This window comes from Giraffa tippelskirchi, chromosome 7 (genome assembly GCF_054371585.1).
Source record: "Giraffa tippelskirchi isolate mGirTip1 chromosome 7, T2T-mGirTip1v1.2.pri, whole genome shotgun sequence".
NCBI lineage: Eukaryota > Metazoa > Chordata > Mammalia > Artiodactyla > Giraffidae > Giraffa > Giraffa tippelskirchi.
The window spans coordinates 6,095,215-6,117,709 of NC_137281.1; the positions used below are offsets into that span (position 1 = coordinate 6,095,215).

General features: G+C 53.1%; 1 protein-coding gene across 1 annotated transcript; it reads left to right on the forward strand.

Moving 5' to 3' along the window:
• Positions 1–153: 153 nt before the first annotated feature.
• On the forward strand, positions 154–7,814 carry CTU1 (cytosolic thiouridylase subunit 1). Its single transcript, XM_081514871.1, has 3 exons — positions 154–222; positions 3,474–4,018; positions 6,471–7,814. Exons 2-3 carry the CDS (start codon positions 3,511–3,513, stop codon positions 7,004–7,006), a joined length of 1,044 nt encoding a protein of 347 aa, XP_081370997.1. The 5' UTR covers positions 154–222; positions 3,474–3,510; the 3' UTR covers positions 7,007–7,814.
• Positions 7,815–22,495: the final 14,681 nt, after the last annotated feature.

The window sequence follows — 22,495 nt, forward strand, 5'->3', positions numbered from 1 at the left end:
AGTAGGCAGATTGAACTAAGGGGCCGCAGGGACTGCTGGGAGTTGTAGGCCGAGGGCCTCAGTAACTACCGCCGTTTCAGGTGGAGCCGTCGCGTGGGGCTCTGGGAGCCGTAGGCAACACGGCTCCCAAAGCCTTGTGGGAGTCGTAGTCTCGGAGCCACTTCCGTACAGGAGTTCCGCGTGTTAGGCAGTTTGGAGGATCCGGCACCGCGTTCTACTCAGGTGAGTTATTTCCTCCCGGGGCTGGTCGGCCCCTGAGCGCCCGCTCTTTGTTGCGGTGCTGTGTGAAGGTTGAGGAATTCTCCAGGGATGATAACATTGGCCTCTGACTTCCCAATGCTTGTATCCCAGAGGCCTACTGACCGGAATCCTCACTGTGGGCTTTGCGGTCCAGCCTGTTCCTGGCCCGCCCACCCATCTCCCCCGGGTGGGCTCAGGGAAATTCGACTATTTCTCTGCCCTCACCTCCAACCGGATACTTCCGGGAGGTCCCTAGGCTGTCCTGAAACTTCTGTCTTGATAGAATGGTGTTACACACTACCCATCATTCTGACAAAGCTGCGATCCGGAGGCACACTTGGGGTCTGGGCCGCGCCTTCTGGGAGCGCTTATTCCCTCAGCCAACAGGTCTTTACTGAGCCCCGATCCTTTGCCAAATTCCTTGTAAGGCAGGGGGAGTCAGTGGTGGCTGAGGCAGACCCTGTCCCTCCCTGCCTGTAGTGAGCTCACAGGTCAGTGGGAGGGAGACAGGCCTGTCACCGTGAAGGGGAGCATCGTGATCCGGTTGGGATGGAGGCATGCAAGGGGCTCTGCGACCCCAGAGAAGGTGCCTGAGCCAGCCTAGGGTCTATAAAATCTTCGAGAGGAAGATGCTTAACACACGTTTCAAATCTGACGTGTCCAAACGGAATTCTAGTCAGCCTCCTCCACAACTAAATGTTCCCATCATCCTCCCAGGTGCTCAGGCCCAAGCCTCCAAATCATTCTTCATTCCTCTCTTTTCTCATGACCCCACCCTCCACCCTAATCCAAGTCTGGCGCAAGTCCTACAGACCCTACCTTCAAAGTAGATCCAAAACCCCACCTTGTCATCGCCACTGCCAGCACCCCAGTCCAGGCCAACATCATCTCACTGACTATCGCCATAGCCTCCTCTCTGGCCTCCCTGCCTGCCACAGTCTGTTCCCCATACAGCAGCCAAAGGGAAACTTAAAACCTAAGTCAGATCGTATGCCTCCTTTGCATAGAACCCTCCCATGACTCCCATCTCTCTCTGAATGAAAATTAAAGCTGTGTCGTGGCCTATGAGCCTCTGAAAATCTGCGGACTCATTTCCTGGCAGGGTCTTCCTCATTCAGGAGGTAGGTTCCTGGGACCTAATGACCACAGATTTAGGGGGAGAAGAGAGATGAGTCCAGAGTGACTTTATGCCCTGTCCTGCAGAGGAGCTGGGTGGAGATGTGGTACTCTCAGCAAGCAGGGAACAACAGTTGGGCAAGAACAGGTTTCTCTGTGGGGAGCAGGGGACTGGTCAGTTTGGGTACCTAGGATTCTAGAGAACCAGTGGGTATCTTCAATGGGACATTTGAAGGACGAGCCCGATGGACATCGTGATTCAGTCACCCACAAGGAAAATGAGCTGGGCAGGACCTGGGAACCATGAAGGTGCCTCTCCAAAAGAGACTGGAAGCTGAGCAGGAGGCAAACCAGGAGCGGGGGAGAATCAAGCCAGAGGCAGGGGTAAGGTGAGATGCATGGGAGGATGTAGAGAAGACCCTGGGCAGGATCTCACTGGCTGTTTTGTGGACAGTTGCATGTGTAGAGGAGGAGCCTGGTGCTGTGTCCAAGAGAGAGACATGGCTCAGACCAGGGTTGCAGCTGTGGAGATGCTAAGGAGTGCTGGGCTTCTGGGTCTGTTTTAAAGCTACAAACAGGATTTGCTCCGTTCTAGCTGGATGTGTGGGGTTTGAGGTTTGAGGACATGCCCCAGGTGCATTCTCAGTGGGGCATTTGGAGGAAACGTTGGGACCTAACATTGCAATTTGGAATCACCTACAGGGAGAGTTAAGAAGAAGAGGGATGGAGAAAGCAGTCCAGTGTCCTGGAACACAAAGCTCCTGCCCTGAGTAGCTGGAGGGACAGAGCTGCCCTTTAAAAGAGAAGCAGCTTTGGGAAGGGGAATCAGGAATCTGGGTTCTGAGATGCCTGTCAGACAGCTGAGTTGCACTGGCCCCTAACTGGTGTTACAGTAAGCATGTGAGTCACATAAAATGATTCCACACTTCATGGTAAATCCTGGAAACAGGGTGAACTGCTCAGAAGTTACTGCACTATGATAGTCTAGCCTGTAGATGATGGTGCCTTGGAGGAGAGGGACTCAGTCTGATGGGTTCTTATGGGTTCCCCCAGCAGGTGGGTCCAAGAAGAGAGGGAAGCATGGCTGGGTGGGGAGGAATGAGGTGGAGGGAACAGAAAGAGTCAAAGATGGGCTGATTCATCTCTTGATAAGGCCACAGAAGCTTGCAGGAGATTCTGAGATGATTGCTCTGCCTTTCAGAGGACACAGTCGGGACCCATTCCTAGAGACAGCATCCCAGCCCCATCAAAGTGAAAATCCAGTCGGTCTTTCCTGTTTATCCCCCTTCCCCTAACAGAGCTGCCGTCAGTCCCCTTGCCTCCTTCTGTTCTTAGATCACTGACCCTTTCCAAGCTCTCTGAGCAGCCCTGGAAGCTCAGGTCAGCGACCTGTCCTTCTAATCAGGGTTGTAAGAGGGGTGGCTTCCCTGGAGACTGTGAAATGGGTCCTTAATATGCACCTCCATCCCTCCAAACAGAATCCGACCTAACTTGCCTATTGCTCCCTCTCCCCTCCACCCCTCATCCCCAACCAGCTGCTTTTCTCCTTGGTGTGTAATGGGTGTAATCCAAGAAGCCTTCCTGGAGGCAACAGCCTTCTTAAACATCCTCAAACCTCCAAGGGTCAGACAGTTGACCCCTGAACAACATGAGTTTGAACTGCTCCACTGAGACTCAGATTTTTTTTCTTTTTTCCAATAAATACATAAAATACTCCACCATCCGCAGTTTAGTTGAATCCTGACTCAGAAGCGGGAAAATATGGAAGGCCGACTGTAAAGTTACGTGGAATTTGGCTGCACTCCCAATCCTCGCATTGTTCAAGGGTCAACTGTATACATATAACCCTCCCTTACTCTGGAAGATGGAGAAGGAAATGGCAACCCACTCCAGTATTCTTGCCTGGAGAATCCCATGGACAGAGGAGCCTGGCAGGCTACTGTCCAAGGTGTTGCAAGAGTCGGACACGACTTAGCGACTAAACTACTAAGTACTACAACTACTCTGGAAGAAGCCTACCTGGCCCCCACTGTTCTCAACAGGGACACTACCCTCTGTAAGCAACGATCTGCAATCCGAATCCACGTGTAACCCGCCTCCCCTCTCCATCCATCCAGGAGAAGCCGACCCCTCCTGCCTCTCCAGGACCCCAAGATGCCCGCCCCACAGTGCGCCTCTTGCCACAAGGCGCGCGCCGCACTCCGCCGTCCGCGCTCGGGCCAGGCGCTGTGCGGTGCCTGCTTCTGCGCCGCCTTCGAGGCCGAGGTGCTGCACACGGTGGTCGCGGGCCGCCTGCTGCCGCCCGGCGCCGTGGTGGCCGTGGGCGCCTCGGGCGGCAAGGACTCCACGGTGCTGGCGCACGTGCTGCGCGAGCTGGCCCCGCGCCTGGGCATCTCGCTGCACCTCGTGGCGGTGGACGAGGGCATCGGCGGCTACCGGGACGCGGCGCTGGCGGCCGTGCGGCGGCAGGCGGCGCGCTGGGAGCTCCCACTCACCGTCGTGGCCTACGCGGACCTCTTCGGGGGCTGGACGATGGACGCCGTGGCCCGCAGCACGGCCGGCTCCGGCCGCAGCCGCGCCTGTTGCACCTTCTGCGGGGTGCTGCGGCGCCGCGCGCTGGAGGAAGGGGCGCGCCTCGTGGGAGCCACGCACGTCGTGACCGGTGAGCGCAGGCGCGGCCCAGAGGGGGCGTGGTGGGAGGGGTGCGTGCGCGGGAGAGGGTCGGGCGCCGTAAGGGGGCTGGAGTGCGTGCCCAAGGGGTAATGGAGACTATGAATGGCCTAGGGGAAAGAACCGAACACGGAAAAGGGGATGTGCGCATGCTTCAGCATTGGGCCCGACTGTACAGAGGGTTCCTGCCAGCGTGGTGGGGGCGGGAGGAAACAGGATGGCCTGGGCATCACGAAGACTTCGGGTCTTGGCCGCTCTCTTGGTCTGCACAGCTCGGCAAGGAGGCTGGGAGAAGCAAGGGGCAGGAGTTAGTCTCTGGGGATTAGGTCTTTGAGTCTTATCTTTAATGGTCTTAATACTCTTGGTCTCAGGGCCCCCAGCTGTCTCTCTTCAGAATCCATCTCTGTCTCTGGAAAGTATCTCTCTGCCTCGTAACTTTTCTTGTTGGCATCTCTTTTTTTCCATAACTCTCTTTTCTTCTCTCGCTCTCATCCATTCCTTCAACAAACAACTCCTGGGGTTCTACCAGATGCCAGATCCAAGCTGTTATTCATATGTAGAATATATATTACACACATTTATATTATATATGCTCACATCATCCTCATCGGGCTATGGCTGAGAATATAGCGATGCTCAGGACAGACATACGCCCATACCTTTGCACAGTTCAAATATAAAATGATAAACAATCATAAATGCTACTGGGAAAAATTACATGGAGCAAAAAGAGAACCTTATGGTGTGGAGAGGGGATGAGGGAGGGCTTTTGAGATCCGAGGGCTCTGAGTGAGGAGGTGAAGAGGAGTGATGTTTGAGAGGGCAGAGGGAACCATCTGTGCCAAGGCCCGTTTGAGGGGCCCCAGGAAAACCAGAGCAGTGGGTGGAGCTCACTTTCCCCTTTTGATAGTGAGGCGTTAACATCTGATCCTTTGAGCAATGGGGAAGTGGGTGGGCCTGACAAAGGCTCTGAAAAGTACACTAGGGCAGGGGTGAGGAGCCTGGGTTGGAGAGGCAAGGGCAGAGCAAAGGAGATGAGCCTGGAGGGTGGCAGCTGCGGGTGGTCCAGGTGAGAGATGATGGTTGTGAGAATCAGTGCTTTTTTTTTTTAATGCTGTGTAAATATTCCCTTACTTTCTCCCTGGTCTCTCTAAACAAAGATAACACAAAAACATTGCAGTCTGTGCTGTCAAAGGCACTTGTGTCAACAACTATTTTCTATGGCCGCTGTAACAAATTACTACAAATTGAGTGGCTTAAAACAACACAAATGAGAAAAAACAATACAAATGTATTAGGTTGTAGTTCTGGAGGTTAAGGTTCTGGCAGAAGTCTCACTGGTCAGCATTCCTCTAAAGAATCTACTGGAAAGTCCATTTTCTTGCCTCTTTCAGTTTTTAGAGGCTACCTCTCAGAGGCCTCCTTCCTCCAGCTTCAAAGCCAGCAGCTGAGTCCTTCTCTTTTGCATCGCCTGACCTTGCTTGTGTTCCCACATCTTCCATCCCGACTCTTTCACTTTAAGGACCCCTGTCATTACCCTGGGCCTCCCACGTGGTGCTAGTGGTAAAGAACCCGCCTGCCAATGCAGGAGACATAGAGTGGTGGGTTCGATCCCTGGGTCGTGAAGATCCCCTGGAGGAGGGCACGGCAACCCACTCCAGTATTCTTGCCTGAAGAATCCCATGGACAGAGGAGCCTGGGGGGATCACAAAGAGTTGGACAGCACTGAAGCGACTTAGCACGTCATTACCCTGGGGCCCATGTGGCTCAGCTAGGCTGCTGTCCCTATATCAAGATCAGCTGATTAGTAACCCTCATTCTGTGTGCAATCTTGATCTCTTTTGCCACGGGACCCAATGTATGTTCAGGTTGAGGGGGTGGGGGATTCTGCTTATCACAACAGTCCTCTTTCTCATCTCTATTAAATGACTTCCGTGTAGTCTGAAGTACATTTGTTGTTGTTGTTGTTGGGGAGGGTGGGGGGGAGGTCTTTCGGGCTTGTGGGATCTTGGTTCTCCAACCAAGGGTTGAACCTAGGCCCTCAGCATCCAAAGCACAGAGTCCTAACTACTGGACTGCCGCGGAATTCCCTGAAGTACACTTTCAATTGAGACTGAAATGACAGTCTTCCCGACCCAGGGATCAAAGCCAGGTCTCTCGCACTGCAGGGAGATTCTTTACCGTCTGTGCCACTAGGGAGGCGCTGAAATGATAGTTGTAGCCTAAAGGACTTTCACTCGCTAGCAGAGGGCCTGGTCTGCGATAAGTGGGGGTAAGTAAGGCTCCCCGGGTTGCTCCGCGGGCGCATGGGTGCGTCGCCCTCTCGTTTCTCGCCGGGTCCCCCCCGCAGCCGCCCCCAGGCCGCCCCGCGGTGCCCCGGGGCCTCCTCCCGCGGCCCCGCCGACCCCGGACCCTCCTCACGGCTCCCGTCTCCCCTTCCCCAGGACACAACGCGGACGACATGGCGGAGACGGTGCTCATGAACTTCCTCCGGGGCGACGCGGGCCGGCTGGCCCGGGGCGGGGGCCTGGGCTCCCCGGGCGAGGGGGGCGCCCTGCCGCGCTGCCGCCCGCTGCAGCTGGCATCGCAGAAGGAGGTGGTGCTGTACGCGCACTTCCGCCGCCTCGACTACTTCTCCGAGGAGTGCGTGTACGCGCCCGAGGCCTTCCGCGGCCACGCGCGCGACCTGCTCAAGATGCTGGAGGCGGCGCGGCCGTCGGCGGTGCTGGACCTGGTGCACTCGGCCGAGCGCCTGGCGCTGGCCCCGGCCGCGCGGCCCCCGCCGCCCGGCGCCTGCTCTCGCTGCGGGGCGCTGGCCAGCCGCGCGCTCTGCCAGGCCTGCGCGCTCCTGGACGGCCTGAACCGCGGCCGTCCCCGCCTGGCCATCGGCAAGGGCCGCCGGGGGCTGGACGAGGAGGGGCCGCCGCGGGAGCCTCAGCCGTCCCGACCGCCGACTTCCGAGCCAGTCCCCGACTTCTAGAGACTCCAGTTCTCCGCTGGGATCCGGCGCCATAGGGGCGCCGGGCCGCCTGTAAATGACACGGAATGAACCCGAATTACCTGAGCCCGGGTTTCGTGTGCAGCTGGGAGAGAGACGGAACCTATTACCTGCGATCCTGCAGACGCTGGGGCTCTGGACTCCTGGGGCTGCGGGCCGGGGACTCCTGGGTCTCAGAGAGGGGAGCACTAAACGACCTTCCATTCCCGAGCGAGTGGGAATTAGGGGGCTGCTTGCCTGTACCTCTGTGGGGTTCTGGACGAGCTCAGATAGTCCTAACCCTTCTCGATCGCCTACTGCCTGCCTGATGTTCGTGTTTGCCTGCAGTGGGATAAGCACAACCACGTAACTGGCTGGACATGTCAGTTACAGCGCTCATGGTGTTTCTGTGTGAGGGCTGTGTGTCCTGCAGGCGCTGGGCCATCTCATTGCACCCGCACCATGATCTCATTGGCTGTAGCCCGAGGCCCATAACTGGCCTGAGGCCACCTCTCTGGAGCCCCACCTGGGGGCTCTCACCTGGGTCTACCTGGAGTTCTTCAAGACGGTGGAATTAGTCCTTCTCCCCACTATCACCTGAATCTCTGTCTGATGGATGAAGAGCAAATGGGGTGGCTCTCCAGACTTCAGATTCTAGAGGCAGAGCTGGGTGAGCTTGGGTCAGTGACTCAGGCTCTCGGATCTTCCATTTTCTCCGCTGAAAATGGAATCAAGGCCTCCCACCTAAGCACTGTTTTGAATGTTTGATAAAGCGCTCAATAAATGTGTCCGACTTGGCTGTTCACACTAAGGTTTGGCCACCAGGGGGCGCTCGATTTCGGGGTTGTTGCTCTGCCGATCCAGACAGGTGTGAGGCTAGAAACTGCCTACCTGACTCCTGGGCAGTCTTGGTGTCCTCAGTCCCACCTCCAAGCTTTGCTGGGCTGCTCCTTTGTTAGAAATGCCCTCCTTTCCCATCTTCCCGCTCACATCTTCCAGGGGCCTCCTGGAAGCTTCCCTGAATCTCTTCTCCCACTCTGCCCAGCCCAGGACATTGGGACTCTCCCAAACCCCAGCTGCTGGGTCCTGTCCTCTGGCCATCCACACTCTTTGAGTCTCTCTTTTCCTATTTAGATTGGGCTGGAGGGCCAGGAACAGATGTTCAGAGTCCCCTGTGAATTAATAGAGCATTAGGTTAATTATTCATTCAACAAATATGTATTGAGCACCTCATCTGTGGCCCATGTGCCAAGGGCTAGGAATACTGCAGTGAGCAAAAGACAAAAGCCCCGGCCTGCCATGAGATTCCCAGTCTGGGAGAAACAGACAATAAGTCAATGAATATATAATGTCAGGTAGTGATTAACGCAACAAATAAAAATAAAGCAGGATTAGAGAAGGAGATAGTGAGTGCCAGTGTCCATGGGGGTCAGGGCATGGCCTCTCTGAGGAGGTTGCATTTGAGCAGAGACCTGAGTGAAGCAAAGGACTGAATCATAAAGCTATCAGGACTTTCCTGGTGGTCCAGTGGTTAAGAATCTGCCTTGCAATGCAGGAGACACGGGTTCGATCCCTGGTGTGGGAACTAAGATCTCACATGTCAGAGGGCAACTAAGCCCCTCCCCCCACCCACGGTGCAACTACTGAGCCCACCCACCACAACTAGAGAGTCTTTGGGCTGCAACAAAAGATCCTGAGTTAACTAAGACTGAAGGCAGCCCCCACCCCCCCACCAAAAAAAAAAATCATAAAGCCATCTAGGGGAAGAACTTTCCAGGCAGAAGGAACTGCTGATGCAAAAGCCCAAGGGTGGAAATAAAGTTGGTAAGTCCAGTAAACAACAGCAAGGTAGTGTGGCCAGAGCAGAGTGGGCAGGGAGGAGAACAGCAAGAGTTGAGATGAGCTGGTAGCCAGGCCGGGTCCTCCAGGGCTCACTTAGGCAGGAGCTCATTTCCTAGTTCTAGTTTGCCAGGCCCTTCCTTGCGCACTCCTTCCTTGTGTTAAGCTCAGTGATAGGATAGACTGCTTTGATCCCCAGTTTTACAAATGGTAAATTTTTGGCACGGAGATGTGAAGTGACTCGCCCAAGGTCACACAGCAGTAAATCAGTGAAGAAGCTGGGGCTATTCACCCTCTTCACTGTGCCACCTGCTGGAAGCCAGGGGACTTGGGCCCTTTTTGCATATCAGCCACTGATTCACCTTGTGGTTTTGGACAAGGGACTTTTCTTTAATTGAGGTGCTCCCTTCCATCAGGAGATGAGTGGTTGATTAGATTTCTGTTGTAGTTTAGAGCAACACTAACCAACAGAAATATATTAATAATATGAGCGATATATGTAATTTAAAGATTTCATATAGCCATATTTTTAAAGAGGGGAGGAAACAGATGAGATGTTATTAATATATTTTACTACAGTGTATTAAAAAGTAGAGACATTACTTTGCTGACAAAGGTCCATAGAGTCAAAGCTATGGTTTTTCCAGTGGTCATGTATTGATGTGAGAGTTGGACCATAAAGAAGGCTGAGCACTGAAGAACTGATACTTTGGAACTGTGGTGCTTGAGAAGACTTGAGAGTCCCTTGGACTGCAAGGAGATCAGTCCTGAATATTCATTGGATGGTCTGGTGCTGAAGCTGAAGCTCCCATACTTTGGCCACCTGATGTGAAGAGCTGACTCACTGGAAAAGACCCTGATGCTGGGAAAGATTGAAGGCAAGAGGAGAAGGGGGGCGACAGAGGATGAGATGGTTGGATGCCACCACCGACTCAATGGACATGAGTTTGAGCAAACTCTGGGAGATGATGATGGACAGGGAGGCCTGGTGTGCTGCAGTCCATGCGGTCACAGAGTCAGACACGACTTAGCAACTGAACAACAACAACAAATATCCAAAATATTGCTATTTTAATGTGTCAGTCACTCAGTCGGGTCCAACTCTTTGCGACCCCATGGACCGCAGCACGCCAGACCTCCCTGTCCATCACCAACTCTCAGAGTCAGTGATGCCATCCAACCATCTCATCTTCTGTCATCCCCTTCTCCTCTCGCCATCAGGGGCTTTTCAAATGAGTCAGTTCTTCACATCAGGTGGCCAAAGTATTGAAGTTTCAGCTTCAGCATCAGTCCTGAAGGGAAGGACTGTCCAAGGGACTCTCAAGATTCTTCTCCAACACCACAGTTCCAAAGCATTAATTCTTCGGCGCTCAGCTTTCTTCACAGTCCAACTCTCACATCCATACATGACTACTGGAAAAACCATAGCTTTGACTAGACAGACCTTTGTTGGCAAAGGAATGTCTCTGCTTTTTAATATGCTGCCTAGGTGGGTCATAACTTTTCTTCCAAGGAGCAAGTGTCTTTTAATTTCATGGCTGCAGTTACCATCTGCAGTGATTTTGGAGCCCCCCCCCCCAAAAGTCTGCCACTGTTTCCCCATCTATTTGCCATAAAGTGATGGGACCAGATGCCATGATCTTAGTTTTCTGAATGTTGAGTTTTAAGCCAACTTTTTCACTCTCCTCTTTCACTTTCATCAAGAGGCTCTTTAGTTCTTCTTCGCTTTCCACCATAAGAGTGATGTCATCTGCATATCTGAGGTTATTGATATTTCTCCGGCAATCTTGATTCCAGCTTTTGCTTCATCCAGCCCAGTGTTTCTCATGATGTACTCTGCATATAAGTTAAATAAGCAGGGTGACAATATACAGCCTTGACGTACTCCTTTCCCTACTTAGAACCAGTCTGTTGTTCCATGTCTGGTTCTAACTGTTGCTTCTCGATCTGCATACAGATTTCTTAGGAGGCAAATCAGGTGGTCTGGTATTCCCATCTCTTTCAGAATTTTCCACAGTTTGTTGTGATCCACACAGTCAAAGGCTTTGGTATAGTCAATAAAGCAGAAGTAGATGTTTTTCTGGATCTCTGTTGCTTTTTTGATGATCCAGCGGATGTTGGCAATTTGAACTCTGGTTCCTCTGCCTTTTTTAAATCCACCTTGAACATCTGGAAGTTCACAGTTCACCTACTGTTGTAGCCTGGCTTGGAGAATTTTGAGCATTACTTTACTAGTGTGTGAAATGTGTGCAATTGTGTGGTAGTTTGAGCATTCTTTGATATTGCCTTCCTTTGGGATTTGAATGAAAACTGACCTTTTCCAGTCCTGTGGCCACTGTTGAGTTTTCCAAATTTGCTGGCATATTGAGTGCAGCACTTTCACAGCATCATCTTAAAGATTTGAACTAGCTCAACTGGAATTGCATCACCTCCACTAGCTCTGTTCATAGTGATGGTTCCTAAGGCCCACTTGACTATGCATTCCAGGGTGTCTGGCTCTAGGTGAGTGATCACACCATCATGATTATCTGGGTCATGAAGATCTTTTATGTATAGTTCTTCTGTGTATTCTTACCACCTCTTCTTAATATCTTCTGCTTCTGTTAGGTCCATACAGTTTCTGTCCTTTATTGAGCCCATCTTTGCATGAAAAGTTCCCTTGGTATCTCCAATTTTCTTGAAGAGCTCTCTAGTCTTTCCCATTCTATTGTTTTCCTCTATTTCTTTGCATTGGTCACTGAGGAAGGCTTTCTTATCTCTCCTTGCTATTCTTTGGAACTCTGCATTCAGATCGGTATATCTTTCCTTTTCTCCTTTGCCTTTAGCTTCTCTTCTTTTCACAGCTATTTGTAAGGCCTCCTTGGACAACACTTTTGCCTTTTTGCATTTCTTTTTCTCGGGGATGGTCTTGATCCCTGCCTCCTGTACAATGTCACGAACCTCCATCCGTAGTACTTCAGGCACTCTGTCTTTCAAATCTAATCCCTAAACCTTGAGAAATTTAACTTTTTTTTTTTGATAAAAAGGATTCAAAATCCTGTGTGTATGTTACACTTACAGTCTATCTCCACTGAGAGTCATCCACAGTTCTGTCGCAAATGGGGCCAGAGGGCCTTGAGGAGCTGAGGAAGACGCTGTTCTCAGCTCCAGCCACAAGAGGTCACTGTGACCACACCGTGCATCCGGTGGCCGTCACCTTAGAACTGGTCTGTTTCCTTCCCCAGGGCCTCGGTGCACCCCGCTGTCTCCTCCTCCCTCTCGCCGCCTGCCCCCCCCGACCCCTCCCGCCAAAACCGGTCCCTCTGGCCCCAGCCAGCCTGGATCCAAGGGCGAGAGACCCAGCCTGGCAGAAACCTGAAGGTCCCATATGAACACTGGAAAAATTCCATGACCCGAAGACCCATGTGTCTGTCCATCCATCCATTCATTCTGCAAATATTTATGGAGCACTCAATTTGTGACAGCAATGAACAAAACAAAAGCCCGCCCTCACGGGAGAGGCCCAAAAAGGAGGAAAATAAGTAGAATAGGTAGTATTTCAGATGGTGATAATCTGACCGATCATGTCATACATTTAAGTGGGGTGGACAGGGAAGACCTCTTCAATGGCTGTGAAACCGCACGGGCAAGCTCCAAGGGAGGCAGGGGAGTGGTGGAGGTGGGTGAGCCGAGGAGAGATGAAAGAGGGGCCAGGTCGCAGGGGCGAGAAGCCACGGAGATTTGGGAACAGGGGAGTGATAAGGATCACCCTTTATTCAGGAGACAAACATTTGCCCAGTCACCTCCCAGGAGCCAGGCCCTGCAGGGGGTTCGTGGGGAAACAGAGCTGAGTCAGCCCCAGTCCCTGCCCTCAACGGGCTCCCTGTCTGATGGGGGGAGGGGGTGCGCACCGACTTTGGCAAATCAAGACCCAGAGGGACAGGCGTCAAGGCGGAGATTAGTAAGGACACAGGGGAGCCCAGAGGTGGGGCGGCTAACTCAGCGTGGGGCGTCGCGGAATGCTTTCTGAACGAGGTAGTGTTTAAACCGGGATCCAGATGAGTAAGAATGAGCACGAGAAAAGGGAGGGAGGGGGACGACTGCACCTGTGGCGGAGAAAAGGGCCGGCGGAAAGGCCTGCAGGCCAGGGCGCACCGTGCACCCCTGAGCCCAGCAGAGGAACGGTTGCTTCTGGTGCAGGCCGCCCGGGGAGGGGCCGGTGGGGGTGGGCGGCGACCCCCCACCCGCTAGGGTCAGAATGCCACTGCACAAGGCAGAAGGGCTTAGAGCTGACAGGGCTTGTTCAACAAGAGTGTCAAAAAGAGCCTTCCGGGGACTCCCCTGGCGGTCCAGTGGGTTAACACTTGGTGCTTCCTGGGCAGAGGGGCGCAGGTTCATTCCCTGGTCGGGGAACCAGGATCTCACATACCTCAGGCCAGGGCCAAAACCTAAAAAAAAAAATTTTTAAGCCTTCTGTGGCTGCCTCTAGGAGGACTGTGGGGAAGGAAGGTACTTAAAGGCAAGGAGGCCAGGAAGAAGCCAAAACCATAAGGAGGTGGGGATGGTGGGAACAGATATGAGGGCTATACAAGAAGCCCGGAAATCCTGCTGAACTCTAAGGTGTTGTTTTATAAGTGTAAGAGCTCCTGCATAACCCCTCCACACACAACCCCCCCACTAAAAAAAAAAAAAAAAAACACCCTGTAAATACAAGAGAAGCTTCTCCTAAACAGAAATAAAGATGTTTGCCACTTAGGCAGATGGCAGTGGTGATCACAGGAGAGTCTTGCTGAGAGAGAAAGCCGTGGTAAACATGGAGGGCAGGGTGTTGCTGAGGCAAGAAGCCCTAGTCATCGTGGAGCAGGGCTTTAGCTGAGGTCTATAGCCTTGGAGAAGGCTGTGCTGTGTGTTACCACCCCATACACTGTAGCCCTCCAGGCTCCTCTGTTCATGGGGCTTCTCCAGGCAAGAATACTGGAGTGGGTTGCCAGTCCTTCCCCCCAGGGATCTTCCCAACCCAGGGATTGAACCCAGGTCTCCCACACTGCAGGTGGGTTCCCTACAGTCTGAGCCACCAGGGAAGCCCAAGAATACTGGAGTGGGTAGCCTAACCCTTCTTCAGGGGATCTTCCCAACCCAGGAATCAAACTGGGGTCTCCTGCATTGCAGGCAGATTCTTTACCAGCTACCCTACCAGGGAAGACCTTGGAGAAGGCATCTCCTACATGAACACAAGGGGTCCTTTATACTTATTGAATGTGTGTGAAAGGACCCAAGTTGATGAGCCCGAAATCCCCATGCCCTAGGGTACCACCACCTGGAGTCAGAAGCATTCTTTCCTGCAAGGTTGGGGCCCAATCTCAGAAAGAAGGGCTTCCCCATCTTCCCCCCTGTGTGTGCTCTCCCAGGGCTGGGTAATTGGAGACTACTATCAGGTCTGAAGATGTAGAGGCATCGGGTGCAGAGATTCTGGGGAGAAGAAGTCTCCCAGTACCCTTAATCTCACCCAGCCTGTTTTCATAGAGCTGCTGCACATGCCAGGTACCAGGGTGGGCTCTAAGAATTCAGCGGTGAACATGTTAGACAGGGTCCCTGCCTGCATGAAGCCTTGGTTTGAATGAGAGAAATGTTCCTTCAGTCCATAAAAGTACACTGAGCAGATACTACATGCCAGGGAAAAGAAACACAGAAAACAAGCAACCCCCCCTTCCCTGTCAGTTGGCACTCAAACTGGGGGGACAGACTACACAGAAAAGGAAGTACATAAAACATGAGGGGCATCGGATGGTGACAAATGCCATGGAGAAGAAAACAACAGCAACAATAAACAAGGAAGCAAACACATAAGGCAATTATAGATTAAAATGAGGAAAGGCAACCAGCAAGGGGCTGAGACAGAAACTAGAAGGGAATGTCAACTCGAGAAAGTGACCATGGGCAGAGTGGTGGGAAGTGTGTCCCAGGTGGAGGGAAGAGCAAAGACAGGCAGTGAGGTGGGGGTGGGGGTGGGGGTGGTGTACCTACCATGTCAGGAAAAATCAAAGACACCCAGGGGGTCCTGCAGCACAGTTAGAAAGGTGAGGCTGGAGAGACAGCCAGACACAGAGTGCCTTGGAAATGTTTAGGTTTTATTATAATTGCAGTGGGAAGTCACAGATGGGTTTTAAGCAGATTTTAACATGATACCATTTTATATTTTAAGAACGCACTGCCTGCCAAGTGGAGAATGGACTTAGTGTGGGGTGGGCGTAGGGGGGAGGTGGAAACCGGGTTTAAATTTGGAAGCAGGGAGACCAGTTTGGAGACTACTGCACCTGTCCAGGTGAGAGATAAGGGTAGCCTGGATGAGGGTGAGTGAGAGGAAGTAAGTGGGTGGATTTGATGTCTATTTTGGCACTAAGGTGACAGGAATTGCCAAAGTGGGAAGTGGGAGTGAGGGCGGGATCAAGGACCACTCCCAGCCTTTGATGGAAGCAACTGGGGAAAGGATGGTGTCATCACCTACAAAGGGAAACAAGCGCTTGATGATGGAGATGGGAGAGGGAGGTGGGGCAGAGATGTCCGCTGGTTGTTGACGGAGCATCAGGGGCACCCAGGCATGCACGCAGAAGCTGCCTGGCACGTAGCAGATACAGGTGCTGACTCGGAGCCATCTAAGGGATTATCCAGAGAGACTTTGGGTAATCCTAGGGACACGTGAGGTCAGCAGCAGAGGGGTATGGAGCCAGACAGGCTTGGGTTCGAGCCCCAGCTCCACCTCTTGCTTGTTGGGCAACCGACCTTATTTCTCTCAGTTTCCTCATCTGTAGAATGGGAGTGATTATATGCACCTCTAGGGCTGGTGCAGGGAATAAGTGAGCTGTGGCACTTGGGAGGTACTAGAGAAACTGTCAACCAAGGGCTGACAGAAGGTGAGGGACTGGCTCGTTTGTTTTTTTGGCAGTGTGCAGATCTTAGAAGGATTGATGCTGAAGCTCCAATACTTTGGCCACCTAATTCGAAAAGGCGACTCATTAGGAAAGACCCTGATGCTGGGAAAGATTGAGGGCAGGAGGAAAGGGAGTGGCAGAGGATGAGATGGTTGGATGGCATCACTGACTCAATGGACATGAGTTTGAGCAAATTCCTGGAGTTGGTGAAGGACAGGGAAGCCTGGCTTGCAGTCCATGGGGTCACGAAGAGTGGGACATGACTTTGTGACTGAACAACAAGAAGATCTTAGTTCCCTGACCCAGGATCAAACCCATGCCCCCTGAAATCAAAGAGTTAAGTCCTAGCAACTGGACTGCCAGGGAAGTCCCAGGGTCGATTTGCACATTCCAGACATGATCTCTGCAGGCACTCTCACTCTGGGGCTGTACCAGGAGCCAAGGATGCAGCGGAGAACTCCTTGCCCATGAACGGAGAACTCCTTGCCCATGAACGGCGTAGAGACAGATTTGGAGACTGAATGGCATAGTGTTTAACAGCCAGATGGCCCAAATTCTGACCCCAGCTAATGCCATTTGCACAAGGGACTTCTGTCTGAGAACCCGGTTTCCTCATCTCTCACATCATTCTGACACTAGCCCTAACCCCAACCTCATACAGCTCCTGCAAGAATTAAAGGTGATAAACGCAGGCAAAGTCCTAGACAACCTGCCAGATTTGTGTTTATAAGTGAAGGTCGAGACAGGCATTTGCTGACAGGGAGTCGGGAGGCCCCTGGAGAGAGGACCCCCCACCCCACCCCGGGGTTTCACAGTCCCCGGAGGCCGGCAGGGAGTCTACCTCGCCCATCACTCATTCCCAAGGTCACACCCTGGCCTCTATCTCCACGCAGAGGAGCTCCACCTCTAAAAACCCACAAAATCCCACATCCCACTCCCTGACCACAGCCTCCCTCCCATGCTTCCAGAGCTCCGCCATACCTGTTTGTCCACCTCCAAGACACCCCGACCCCTCCACCAACCAAGCGCTTTCTGTCTGCACTTTACACTCACAGTCCGCCCTCTTAACGCTCCCCCTCCCCCCGCCCCACGGTCTTAATCTCCCCGCTCTCAGCATCCCTACCCCCAGTCACCCTGCCCTGCACGCGCCGGCTCTTTGCTGGAGGCAAACAGAACAAGAGCCATTCAGCTGCTCAGAAGAGGCCGCTTTTAAAATCCCGGTCGCCAACCTCACCTGGGAACCTACCCGCCACCCTCACCTCCCCAAGCAGATGCCCGCTGAAGACGGGATGAGCTGGCCCGAGCCTCCCGGCCACCTGACCCCCACCCCCCACCCGCCAACCTCCCCCACCCCTTCCTGCTTCCTTCCCGAACAATGGGAGAGGCATCCTTCCTTCTGTGTGGGGCTAATCCCCTCGCTGGGGCGGCTCACCCTCCGCCCCTGTGTTCTCAGGCATCCGGCTCCCTGCAGTGAGGAAGAGCCCGCCGCCCAGGTTCGAACGCAACGCTCCGCTTTGCGTAACCGTGGACGGGCGACTCCCCTTCCCCACCTGCGTGTGGAGGATAATAAGAGCACCTTTCTCACGAGGCCGTGGGAAGGGGTCGGCGAGTTAATTGACGAAACATGCGTTAAAACAGCGTTGGACACACAAGTAAGGGCTCAGATGAAACTGACGCTCAAATCACGGAGACAACAGAGGATTCAGAGGGTCCGGGAGCCCAGTGCGCGGCCCTTCCTCCGGCGCTCACCCGCGGATTGACCTTGGACGGGCCACTCCCCACTCCCCCAGCTTCCTTCCACAGGCTGTAAAACCGACTCAGGATAGTACCTAGCCCAGGGAGAGTGGACTTCCGACTACCTCACTGCACTCATTCCCTTCTCTTCTCTCCCCTGGCTCAGCTTCTCCGGCTACACTGGCCTCCTCGCTGGTTCCCAGAAGCATCAGACCCCCTTACACCCCAGAACCTTTGCAAGTGCTGCCATCCTCCCACCACGTCCCCGCACCCCCATGTCCCTCCCGGCCTTTAGGTCTTTGCTCAAAGAGCGCCTTCCCCCTGACCCTGACCTCCTCCCTGCTTTCTTTCTTTAAGAAGTTTTTCCCCCCTACAGATAGTGGTGAAGTCTTAACCACTGGACCACCAAGGAAGTCCCCTCCCTGCCTCCTTATTCTTCTTAGCACTCATGACTTGTAATATTATATGTTATATTTATTTAACTTTCTTTTGCTTCCAGAATTTAAGTATCCGTGGGGCAGAGATCTTTGTCTACTTTGCTTATTGCCATATCCTTAGCGCTTAGCCGGCTTCCCTGATAGCTCAGTTGGTAAGATAGCTCAGTTGGTAAAGAATTCGCCTGCAGTGCCAGAGACCCCGGTTTGATTCCTGGGTTGGGAAGATCCACTGGAGAAAGGAGAGGCTACCCACTCCAGTATTCTTGGGCTTACCTTGTGGCTCAGCTGGTAAAGAATCCACCTGCAATGCAGGAGACCTGGGTTTGATCCCTGGGTTGGGAAGATCCCCTGGAGAAGGAAAAGGCTACCTACTCCAGTATTTTGGCCTGGAGAATTCCATGGACTATATATGGGGTCGCAAAAAGTCAGACACGACTGAGGGACGTTCACTTTCCACTTTCTAGCACTGAGAACCATGACTGATGCATAGTAGGTACTCAAGAAATATTTGTTGAAGGGAAGGAGGGAGAGGAAGAAAGGGAGATAGGAAGGCGGGGGAGGGAAGGAGGATTGAAAGAAACTAACCCACATTAAGAAAGTAACCTGGGATCTTCCTGGACCAGGGATCGAACCGGTGTCTCCTGCATTGCAAGGTGGATTCTTAACCACTGGACCACCAGGAAATCCCACATGCCATGGAGCAACTAAGCCCGTGCGCCACAACTGTTGAGCCTATGCTGTAGAGCGCCGAAAACGTAGCTACTGAGCCCACGTGCTGAGAGCCCATGCTCCGCAACGGGAAGCCCACGCACTGTAGCAAAGATCCAGCATGGCCAAAAAATATAAATAAACACTCGTCCCTAAAATGTCAATAACCTGCGCCCAAAATAACTCTTAAAAAATAGTTACCTGGATACACAAAATGCGGCCCATCCATACAAAGATGTATGATCCAGCCTCCAAAAGGAAGGAGAAAAGAAAAAGGAAGACTTCCCTGGTGGTCCAGTGGTTAAGGATCCAGCTGCCAGTGCAGGAGACACGGGTTCGATCCCTGGTCCGGGAACGTTCCACACGCCACAGAGCAACTAAGCCCATGCGCCACAACTCCTGAAACCTGTGCACCCTAGAGCCTGTGCTCTGCAACAAGAGAAACCACCACAATGAGAAGGCTGTATTCACCGCAGCCAGAGAGGAGCCCCCACTTGCCACAAGTAGAGAAAGCCCGCCTGCAGCAATGAAGACCCAGCGCCACCAAAAAGGAAATAACCAAACTAATTATTTTTTTTAAAAAAAAAGGAAGGAAATTCTGATGTGTGACAGCATCTCACGTGAACCTGGAGGACATTATGCTCACTGAAATGTGAAATACCTATTTCAGAGTCAAATTCATAGAGACAGAAAGTAGAATGGAGTCTACCAGGGCCTGGGGCAGGGAGGATGGGAAGCTGGTGTTTAATGGGGACAGACTTGCAGTCAGAGGAGATGAGAAGGTTTTGGAGACAGATGACGGTAATGGTTGCACAACCAAGTGAAAGTATTTCTTGCCACTGAACTGTACCCTTAATGATGTAAGTGAGGGCTTCCCTGGTGGTCCAGTGGTTTAGAATCTAGCTTGCAGTGCAGGGCAGCCAGGTTCGATCCCTGGCCGGGGAAGTAAGATGCCACACGCTACAAGGCCAAAAGAAGAAGCAAGGAACAAAACCCTCAGTCCCGGTGGCCACCTCGCTAGGTCCAGCCCTCGCGCCACTCTTCTTAAAATTCATCTCGACTTCCCCGATGCCACCCTCTCCCGGTTTCCTACTTAGCTCTTCCATTTCTCCTTCTCGGCCCCCCGCCCCCTAAGCTGGGGGTCTTTCTTGGGGTCTTGAGCAGAAGCCCCAGGTCTTTTCACTCTATTCAGTCTCCCCACATGAGTGCCACAGCACTCTGGTTTCCAGCACCTCCCGTTGGTGCTAGTAACACCCCACCACTATCTCTAACCAGACAGCTCCCCTAAGAGGCAGCCCAGGTCTGCAGTGAGGACTTTAAGGGCTCTTCTCTCCCCTGCTCAGAATCCCAGTGGGGTCACTTTTCCCTCTAGCACTCTGAGCTCTGCACAGTCCTTCTGTCTGAAGAGCTCTACTCAGAGCTGCTCTCCTCACTCCATCTACCCGCTCCCCCCCGTGAACTCCTTCTCATCCGCAGTGCCCAACTTAGAAAGCCTGCCCTCTGGGAGCCCTTTCCCTACTCCTGGGGCTTCATCAGAACCTTCAATAGTCCCCTCCATCCAATCAGAACACACGTCACATGGCACAGAGTTTCCCATTGCCTCTTTGACCTCTCCTGACAGACAGTGAGTTCTTGGAAGGCAAGGATTGTGGGCAAATGTCCAGTCATTCACTCATCAGATATTTTTTGAGGACCCCTGTAATGGGTGGAGTGGGAGCAAGGCAGCCCAGAATGGAGTGTGGCTGGAAGGGAATGAATAACCTGGCAGTGATGCTGAGGGGGCTAGGGGCTGGGATGGGGGCTATAAGGCAGTTAACTGAGCCCTATTTGTGGCTGCATCCCCGGCACTCTTTTTCTGGGCTCCGTGGCTTTCACTGAGGCCTTCTGCTTAAGCCAAGTATTCTTTCTAGGAAGAGGAGACCTCAGGTTTATCTTCCAGCTCAGCAGAGGATCCTTGTGAGTCCTTCAAATTATAGCCTTCTGGGACCTCCCTGGCAGTACAGCAATGAAGAATCCGCCTGCCAATGCTGGGGACAGGGGTTTGATCCCTGGGTTGGGAAGATTCCCTGAAGGAGGGCACAGCAACCCACTCCAGTATTCTTGCCTGGAGAATGCCAAGGACAGAGGAGCCTGGTGAGCTACAGTCCATGGGGCTGCAAAGAGTCAGACACGACTGAGCACATGTGTAAAACAGCTAGTGGGAAGCTGCTTTATAGCACAGGGAGCTCAACTCAGTGCTCTGTGATGACCTCGAGGGGTGGGGCGGGGGCGGGAGGGAAGCGCAAGAGACAGGGGATATATGTATATATAAAGCTGATTCATGTTGTTATACAGCAGAAACTAACACACTGTAAAGCAATTATCCTCCAATTAAAAATAAATTATAAAATGGGATGTAAAACATTAAATTAAATTAAAATAAAAAATAAAAATAAATTAAAAACAAAAAGCCTCTATGCTCTCAATGCAGAGGGGACAGGGGGTCAATCCCTGGTTGAGGAACTAAGATTCTGCATGCCAAAACAAAAACAAAACACCCTAGAGCGTCTGAGCCCTCACTTGCAGCTGCCTGTCCCATCCCCACCCCATCCATCCCTCCCCACCCCCCGCCTTGTCCCCAGAGAATTCTTTCTTGGCAGAAGAGCTTCTATTTGTGCATTTCACCCTTCTGGTCTACCAGGGCCTGAACCAAGGTTTTCAGCCTGAAGCAGTGTGGCCTCTCTGCAAAGCCAGTTGAAGGGAAAACAGTTGAAGGGGGCGCTGAGCGCCTCTGCAGCGGGGCGGGGGAGGAGCAGTCCAGGTGGAGAGGGGAGGAAAGTGGTTTGGGAGCCAAAGCCCTGGGTAGGGGAGGCGGGGGAAAGTACAGAGAGCTGACCTGCTGAGTCACTGTGAGGCAGTCCAGACCCGGACTGGCTGCCCTGAGACAAATTGCAGTCATTAGGGAATTTAAGAGGCTGGGGGTGGGGCTGAGGGTGGCGGGGCCCTGCCCAGCAGTTAGGAGACAGGACACCTAGCATCTTGGTGCCCCCAGCAGCGCCCATCTCCTGTCCGCTCCCCAGCCCCACTCCTTGCCCCTCTCTGTCCTTCTGCGGCTGTCATCTCTCATCTCTGCCTCCCCGTCTCCCCTTTCTCTCAAGTGCCCTCTGTGACCTCCGCTCCCTCTCCACCTCCCCACTGTCCTCTGCCTGGTCTCCACGTCCTTCCTCGTCATCCCTGGGTCTCCTCCCGCCCTCACTGCTGCCATTCCTTATGTGTGTGTTTGGAGGGTGGGGTACCTCCGCTTCTTTTCTCTCTGTGTGCCTTTTCCTCCTTCTCTCTGCCTGTTTCTGTTCTGTCTTCCCCTCCTTGCTTCTGTTTCTCTGCTTCTGTCTCTCACTTTCCCCACACTCATCTCTCTGGGAATCCCTGTCCCTGCGCCCTGCCCCCACCCATCTTGTCTTTTTCTGTCTGCCTCCTCCGTCCCCATCTCTAGTCTCCATCTCCCTAAACTCTCTCCACCTCTCACTCGTCCCTCTGGCCTGCGTTCCTCTCCCTCTTCCTCTGCCTTCCTGTTGCTACTTCTCTCACATTTCCTCGCCTCTCTCTGCTGCTGGGCAGCCTTTCTCTCTCTCTGCCTCTGTCCCTCCCTCTCTTGGCCCCTCCCAGCACCTTCCTCCAGCACGCCCCCCACCCCGACTCACCCCGTCCACCCTGCCCCGGAGTCCCCCCCTCCCTGGGTTCCTCCCAGATTATAACACCTTCCCCCACCAGGTAGGCAGGTTCTCTGTGAACAATTGTGGCTGCTTCTCCGGCCAGAGACAAGATGGGAGGAGAAGGGACGGGGATCCTGGAGTGGGAAATAGGCAATAAAAAAAAAAAAAAAACTC

Coding starts and splice junctions, on each gene's coding strand:
- CTU1 (XM_081514871.1), top strand. CDS start 3,511: ATGCCCGCCCCACAGTGCGCCTCTTGCCACAAGGCGCGCGCCGCACTC. Junction 4,019..6,470: donor AGCCACGCACGTCGTGACCG/GTGAGCGCAGGC, acceptor CCCCTTCCCCAG/GACACAACGCGGACGACATG.